The sequence below is a fragment of the Apium graveolens genome, chromosome 11 (genome assembly GCF_009905375.1).
Source record: "Apium graveolens cultivar Ventura chromosome 11, ASM990537v1, whole genome shotgun sequence".
Lineage (NCBI taxonomy): Eukaryota > Viridiplantae > Streptophyta > Magnoliopsida > Apiales > Apiaceae > Apium > Apium graveolens.
Window position 1 is genome coordinate 203,077,188 of NC_133657.1, and position 9,130 is coordinate 203,086,317.

General features: G+C 31.9%; 1 protein-coding gene across 1 annotated transcript; it reads right to left on the reverse strand.

Moving 5' to 3' along the window:
- Positions 1-2,224: 2,224 nt before the first annotated feature.
- Positions 2,225-6,501, reverse strand: LOC141696539 (uncharacterized). Its single transcript, XM_074500667.1, has 4 exons — positions 6,495-6,501; positions 5,641-6,012; positions 3,120-3,727; positions 2,225-2,893 (listed from the first exon to the last, which is right to left on the reverse strand). The coding sequence occupies exons 1-4, from the start codon at positions 6,499-6,501 to the stop codon at positions 2,225-2,227; spliced, it is 1,656 nt and encodes a 551-aa protein (XP_074356768.1).
- Between the last annotated feature and the right edge of the window lie 2,629 nt (positions 6,502-9,130).

The window sequence follows — 9,130 nt, forward strand, 5'->3', positions numbered from 1 at the left end:
TTTAAATCAAAATAATTTTACTTAAAGATGTATTCTTTTCAGAGGGCAATATGAATATTTTATAATGTTCCATCAACACACTAAAGGGCTTATAAGATATTTCTGGTGTGGAAGCCAACATATCTATTGGAAATAGGAAGTTTCCAAGTCCACGGCCAAGTACTTATTCCTTCCTCAGTTGTAATTGCTATATTATTGGGTTCATTTACTCTAGCTGTTCGGAAACCCACAAACCATTCCGACCGGTGGTCAGAATTTCTTCGAATATGTACTTGAATTTATTCGAGATGTGAGTAAAACTCAAACCGGAGAAGAATATGGCCCCTGCCTTGCCTTTTATTGGAACAATGTTTTTATTTATTTTTGTTTACAATTGGTCAGGAGCGCTTTTATCTTGGAAAATCATACAATTACCTCATGGGGAGTTAGCCGCACCCACGAATGATATAAATACTACTGTTATTTTGGCTTTACTCACGTCAGTGGCATATTTTTATGCGGGTCTTAACAAAAAGGGATTGGGTTAGTTCAAGAAATATATTTAACCAATTCCAATCCTTTTACCCATTAACATCTTAGGAGATATCACAAAGCCTTTATCACTTAGTTTTTGACTTTTCAGAAGTATATTAGCTGTAAATTAGTAGTTGTTGTTCTTGTTTCTTTAGTACCTTTAGTGGTTCCTAAACGTATCAGGTTCCTTGGATTATTTACAAGTGGTATTCAAGCTCTGATTTCTGCAACTTTAGCCATGACTTATATAGGGGAATTCATAGAGGGCCATCATTGACTACTTTTTGAAAGATTCTTTTTTAGTTTACCCTCAAGCAATGTATGCGCGACTAAAAAAAATAGAATCTAATTCTAATTAGGAAATCTAAATATACAACTAACTATATACGATCTAGAATAATATCCAAAGATATTAGAGTAGAGAGTTGTAAAATAAAAAAGGGAAAGAGATCTAAAAGATCTTTTATCCTCAAATTATTGGTTGTAATAATTCAATTGTTATAAGTCTCCATCAATTACTTTATGTTGGAATTATAATTCTTGAAAATGTTCTTTTATTAGAATTTAACAAATATGTATAATCTAAAAATATATTATAAACATATCATGAAGTTAATTTAATTAATTTTAATATTATTTTTCTTATCGTAATATTGTAATTTAATTTTAGAAATTTTTTCTTCTTTTTATTAAAAATATTAATTTTCATTTTCATTTAAAGATAATTTTGTTTAGTTATTTACTGCAACACTTTATCTTTTTCTGTATAAGATAACTACCAAAAGATACCAAAAGATAATGGTGTAGTAGCTATAATTACAATAGCTACCACAACATATTTTTAAGGCAACATCTATGTAAGGTCATGGTGCAAGTCCTATGTAGCATAACATTGTTGGTGCCAAGTTATTACAGTGTCAAGGGTGTTTGAAGGGAGGCAAGAGAAATTGGCATCCCTTCAATATAGCTAAAATCCAATTATTCTAAGAAATGTATTTATAAATTTTACCTCTATAATTGTATTTTATTTATATATTGTTGATTTTATTTAAGTTAGTGTGGGTATCATATAAACACTGAGTCCTAGCTATTGGAATTAAATGGTGTCAATTTTGACATGGTAAATTAAATAAAAAATTAATATTTTAGGTGAGTCGGTAATAATTGGCACCCCAAGATAGAGAAATGTTTAGAGTTGGCTTAGCACGCAAGATTAAGGTTAACAAGATTAAAATGTTTTCGGTTGACACTCTAATAGACAGGACCAAATAGCTACAGTCTAAAATTTTTTGAAGAGGAAAATAAAGTTTTTTAGTAAGTTATTAACAACAATATCAACTTAAAATTACCCCATGTACTCACGACTCCAATTTTTCTTGTTTTTTCACCATTATATCAAGTTCTTTATATTTTTTATGTTCCGGAATAAAACAAGTATGGGAGATAACTAGATAACTAGATGTTGATGTAACTCCAATTTATAATAAAAGTTCATGGTAATTCATACCATCAAGCAATTGAACTGTTCATATTCTTTAAGTATACAAAACCAAAGTGAACCCAGGCCGTGAAAACATTGTCTTTCACAAGTAAGCAAGAAACAACATTGTAATTTACTGCTAAATAGCGTCAGTCCTCTTAAGTGGAGTCATGGTTCCATATATCATAACTTGGAGCACATAAAATAACTGAAAAATAGCAACACACACACTCAAGCTTCATGCGCATGATCTTTATTCTTCCGTACTCGGCGATCATATAGAATCCTCAGCAGTTGAACAGCAGAAAAAACAAAGAAGAGGGAACCGATGAGGCAAATGGTAATGGCTAGGGCTAGTGACTGGGATAACACAACATATGTTCCTGTCATGAAAACGAACATCGTCAACATGACAGAAGCAATGTTCAGCCCAACCGTTGTTGCATGAAGTCTTGTCACTTGCTGCAGATCTTGTGACATATTTTCAAGAAAGTAGATGAACAAAGAACATATTGACAATAGCAAAGCTAATGCATCTGATATCATAAAGATTTTAAACGCGGCCTTTTTTGAAAGAACCGTTAATCCTTCATTAGTTCCTCCACTTTGACGAAGACCACCAGGCATGGTGAATCCTACCGTAAAAGTTATTGTAGTTATTAGTGCACTAACTACTATCTGGCTGTTGGTCCCCTCCCTGTATCTTTGCAGATTATCTTCCATCTTTGCATTCTTTACATCCATCAACAATTTTTGGCCTTCATTAAAAATGATATCTTTTTTCTCTCGTCTACTCGTAAGCACTAAACTCGAAAAAGTATTTTTCGTTTGGGTACTGCCAGACAAAAGTTTCCTAGACGGATCGGCGTTGAAATCATTGATTGCCATTTTTATTTGTACCTAAAAAGAAAGTAACAAGTTTTCTTTTAAAGAATGTTAGTAAAAAAAATTGAACACATATACCCTACTAGTTAACCTACCGTTAGTTTTAAAATGGCCTAACAATCTCCCTAGAGAATTTACCGACTGTATATGTATTATCAAATCATGTTATAATCATCGATATCGAAAGTAACAAGTTTGCATCTATAAAATTGTTTTAAAATTATTAGAATTTTTCGCATACCTGTTCACCAACAATTTCATGTTGAAAATATAACATGTCTCTAGGAGTCCAATTTTGGCTATTGGTGGACGTATCAGGTGCTATATATTGGATAAGTTTCTCAATGAAGCATCCCCGAGAGACAAGTAGATGAAGAGGTGTATTGCCATCAATATCTTTTTGGCTTAGAAGCTGCTTCTTATAACTTGATGAACAGTATCTTAATATACCATTTACCATCTCCTTCTTATTCTGAAGAGCAGCCAAGTGCAATATGTTTCGACCATTTTCGTCGATTGCTGTGTACGGAGAGAGCGAAGCTGGCCTTACTTGCATAATGTTTTGACCATGTTTGTCCACTGTTGTGTCTGGTGAGGGCGGAGCTGACCATAATTGCAGAAGGCGTATAACTGTAGAAGTAAATCCACATTTTGCTGCTACATGAAATGGTGTTGTTACCCTGTCTACAAATGCAAATTGATTTCCAACTTTTTCTTGAGCTTCTATCAGGACACTCAGTATAGAATCAAATTCGTGATGTGCAGCGTAGTGAAGCGGGGTCCATCCTTGAGAGTCGACAAAACTTAGAAAGTCTTTATTATCCTTTTCCAAGAGTTTTGATATAGAGTCTGAAAACAGAAGTTTCACCCAGTACAATTCAGATGCAAATATATATACTAAATTTTCAGGTTCTCTGAATTAAGTTTCTATTTTATTTTTTATTTACTTTTTTAAGGTTACCCGAATTCGATTTTAATCAACTACATAATTGCATAATCCTAACTATTTATTAAATACTGACATCCTAATATAGTGTTTATTTTTCTACATGTTTCTACATGTACATGACAAGGAGAACAATTTTTCTAGTTAAAATACAATACAATGAGTGTACCAAATTTTGGTTAATGCTAAAATATACTTTTACATGGTTTTTTTGTCATGTACTTCCTCAATTACCAAAAATTAGGTAAACCAAATTAGGAGGGAAAAGTGAGTAGCTAGTGTATCATACGAGGAACCGAGCGAATCCTTAATTGTTGTAAACAAGAAAGGTTGAGGCTAAATCTTTGGTGTGGCTACTGAGTGTGAGGTGTTTGTTAAGAGACATTAATAACCTTTATTAATAAGCGAAACCTTTTTTTTAAATGGTACTATTAATTTTTGTTTCACCAATTTTTGGTACCACCAAATTTTGGTTTCACTTATTATATACTCCCTCTGTGCCATTAAATTCTATACATTACTTTCCGGCACGCTTTTCAATGTTTCTTAAAAATATAACTCCATAATATTTAAAAAAAAATTCTGAATAAAAGTTTCATGTTTAAACTTTTATTAAAAAAATTAAAAAAACATTATAAAACTATACTTTATAAAAGCCTCAAAATACGTGCAAATAGTGCACGTATAAAAATCAACGGGACATAGGGGTATATCTTATAATTCTATTTAATTCTACCAAACTTTTGATTACACCATTTATTCGTGTTATACTTATACAAGTTATATTTCTACATGCATTATGATTGGATTAATTTTGGTTTTATTTTTGTTATGGTATACTTCTACATATAGTATGATTATAATAAGTTTAATTTTTTTTTCCTTATACTTCTACCTATTAATTTTGATTTTATTTTTATTTCACCCTTTTGGCTTTAAGTTTGTGTTCTTTATTCCCTTATATATTGCTAATTGATCAATATATTATACATTTTTGGTTTCATCAACTTTTGATTTACCCTTTTTGCATTTCATTATAACTCTAAATGTAGAGTTTTATTCCTTTTTTACTTTTATATGACTTATAATTTTATATGTATTATTTAACCTTTTTTTTAATTACAATTATTATATTGATTTCAACTTAGTAATCCTATTACTCATACGACTCAATAGTATATTTTAATAAAATAATAAATTTTTTGAAATCATATAATAATTATAATCTTTTTATTATAATCATAACATGAATATCGCACTCGAGTTTGATTTTCGGAACAAAAATTAGAAATTTTGACATGACACTTATATTATTATAATTTTTAATAATTATTTAACTAAATTGATTAGGCTTTGCAGGCGTTATCAACTAGTTAAGAATTAAAGAGTAAGATGGTTCTTAGAGCATAGCTAAGTAAGTTTTATGAAAAGAAAACTATGGGTGGAGGTATGTGTCGCTTACTTTTATGTACTTTTAGGTATCATTGTATATCAAGTATCTAGAACACACGTATCTCTACAGACACACGCCGTAACTCTTTTGATAAAACAGTCTCTTCACTTTTTCGAATGAGGATTAGGCTGCGTATAGTTTACACCCTTGAAACTATCCGGACGGTATTTACTGGGTACAGCTGATTGATTGATTGATAATCAAATAATATTTAATTCTCCAAAAAATAATATATTTAATTGTTATATATTTTCATACTAAAATGTGGTCCAAATTCTCTAAAATTAATATCTAAATATTAATGGTTAACATTTTAATCTCGGCCCTACTGCACATACAACAATATACATAGATATAACATACCTGTATCCCGTGTCTGAATAGCAATAATCAAAGCGAGCACGTCTTTAAGATCAGGTTTCCCAGCATGGAATGTTTTAGACAGTAATTGGACAATATTCTTATTGTACTTTTTGTCCGTGGCTTGGTTGATTAAACGCAGAAGACCATGATTTTTACTGCCCTGGCCATTTTGATAGGCCGGATCTTCACGTAAGATGAGTTCAACGGTCTTCACGTGATTGTGGTACATCGCCAATTCTAAAGGAGTACGTCCGGACTCATCAGTTCGACGGAATAATGCTTCAAAACTTGCCTGTTGTGCATCCTCATCCAAACTCCAACGTTTAGCTGCATTAATGGTAATGTTGATCAGATCTTTATCTTCTTCATTTCCTGCAAGTGAAGCGAAATTATGAATACAGGTGTTACATTTTAAAATTATATAATAGATACTTTCTATATATACAAATCTTTATCATCCAATGTACTTTAAAATCAGAGTTCAGTATCTATATATATATAAATATATATATGTTGTGATAAAATGATTAATTAGAAGATACAAACCTTATTCAATTCCTGATTATTCGTGTAATAGTTAATTAAAAACAGTTAGCAAATTGAAATTTTTGTATAAAGGAAGTATGATAAATTCACTATATATAAGTATGATGGGATAGAATGATTAATAAGAAGATACAAACATTATTTCAATTCATGATTCTACTAATTCGTTCAATGTTGAATTAAACACAGTAAGCACATTGAAAATTTTGTATTAAGCCTGATTAACAAATCATATATAACATATGCCCACAGAAAAGAGGGGGTAAAATCTGTTAATTAGCACTACAAGAAAACAGGTTAAAACCGACCGGACATAACTGACCGACGTCGATTTGGTCACCTTAAAACCGACCGACGTCAGTGGTCGGTTATATGCCAACTAAAGGACACTGTATCGATGACGTGACACACATAAAACCGACCATCCACTGGTGGTCGGTTTTATTGAAAAAACTACACCGTTTTGCTGATGTGTTACTTTTAAAACTGACCACCTACATATCCACAAATTCTGCAGGTTAAAACCGACCATATATGGTGGTCGGTTTTGTAGAATAATAAAAAATTAATTTAAAGTACAAAAAAAGTACCCGTTATAGAGAAAACGGTGTCGTTTTATTCTTCTGACTAAAACCGACCGCTGACGGTCGGTTTTAACCTATTCTTTTTAATTTTTTTGTTATATCCCTCATTTCTTGATTTTGACCAAAAAATTAAAAAAACAGAGGATTGAAGTGGAGGAGTTTCAAAAAATTGTAAGTTATTTCCATATTTTGTAATAATGTGTGCGTGTGTTTATGTTGGTGGTGTATGTATTAAATGTTGTTGTATGTATTTAATGTTTTTATTTTTTTTATATAATGTTTGTTGTGAGAATTGAAGTTTGGTAGGTGATAATTTGTAACTTAGTTTCATTTATTGTAACTATAGTATGTGTGTTTGTGTGTTTTATGAAATACATGAATAAATATGAGATTAATGATAAATTATTTGTTAAATATGTTTTTTTTTAATTTTAAAAAATATTATTGTAGATGAAAACCCTTGATTGAAGTTGGATTGGTAATCAATTGCAAAGCGATAAAATTTCATTGACCCTGGAATATAGAATTGGTGTAGAATTTTTTTTAAAATTTCCTAGCGAAAATGGAATGGAAGATGGTACAATGAAGTGTCCGTGTAAACGTTGTAAAAATTTGAATTGGTTAAAGATTGATGATGTTAGATTTCATTTGCTCGCTAAAGGGATGCTTGAGGGTTATACTGTGGGAACGTCTCACGGTGAAAAAATAGGAAGAAAACATAGTCGAACATCACATCACCGTTATTGTGTTCAGGAACCTTCGAGAGTAGAAGAACCGGTAGATTTGAATGCGATATTACATGATTTAGCTAGTGAAAATTATCAATTTTATGAAACTACGGATACGGAAACTATGAATGTAGAAGAAGCTTTACCACCAAATTATTGGAATTCAAAAATAACTCGCATTGTAGTAATAAAGCTTTTGATAGTTTGCTTAAACTTCTTACGGATGTGTTACCAAAAAGAACATACATTACCCGAAAGTTATTATGCAATGAAAAAAATTATGAAGGATTTGAGGGTTGAATATGAAAAAATTGATTTATGTGAGAATGATTGTATGTTATTTTATGGAGATGACAAGGATAAAGTTGTGTGTGATATATGTGGTGAAGATCGTTATCGGGATGTTTCTAGGAAAGATGGTAAAAAAATAGCAAAAAAAATCTTAAGACACTTTCCTTTAATCCCTCGATTACAACGCTTATATATGTCGGGACATACATCCGATCACATGAGATGGTACAAAATTAGAGATGTGAAAGATGGAGAAATAAGTCATCCCGCGGATGGAGAAGAGTGGAGAAATTTTGACCGTCGGTATCCTTCATTTGCTCAAGAGATTCGTAACATAAGACTCGGTCTTGCGACCGATGGTTTCAACCCTTTTGGCCCTACCGGGAAAAAATATATAGTGTGTGGCCCGTGGCGATAGTTTTCTACAATCTTCCACCATCAATGTGTATGAAAAAGCCTTATATGTTCATGACCGATAGAGTTCCGGGTCCAAATAGTATTGGAAAAGATATTAACGTTTGTCTAAGGCCTCTCATCGATGAATTGAAGATATTGTGGAATACCGGGGTGAAGACATACGATAAATCTTTGAAACAAAATTTTATAATGAGAGCAGCTATTATGTGGACAATTAGTGACTATCCCGCTATGAGTATGACAAGTGTGTGATCGGGCAAAGGAAAGATGGGATGTCAAGTGTGTCTTGAAAGCGTACAAGGCTTTCAATTAAAATATTGTGGAAAATGTAGTTTCTATGGCACGAACCGAATATTCCTTGAATCAAATGATCCACTCCGTCAAAAAAGTAATTTTTTTGATAACGAAGAAAGAAGATTGTTTCGTGGTCGTTTGTCCGGTGAGGGTGTTAAGGAATTGCTTGATGGTTTAGTTTTTCCACCACCCGGAAAGACTAATTCGAAGGCAAGGAGTGTCGGATACGGGGAAGAGCATCACTGGACTCATGTCCCAATCTTTTACGAACTCCCTTATTGGTCTTTACATAGTTTACGATATTCAATTGACATCATGCATACAGAAAAAAAAATTTAAAACATTTTTTTTACTATTGTCAATGCGGCAAAGTCAAAAGATCATAAAAAAGAAAGAGCAGATTGTATGCATTTTGGGGTGTTACCATATTTGTGGATCGATGAGAAAGGAAAGTCACCTAAATCACCTTATTCCCTTACTAGAAAACAAGGTAAACTTTTGTGTGAATGGATTAGTTCACTAAAACTTTCGGATGGTTATTCCTCAAATATATCACGTTGTTGCAATGTTGAGGAGTGTACATTTTATGGATTCAAATTGCACGATTGTCACATTTTTCTTCAAAAATTA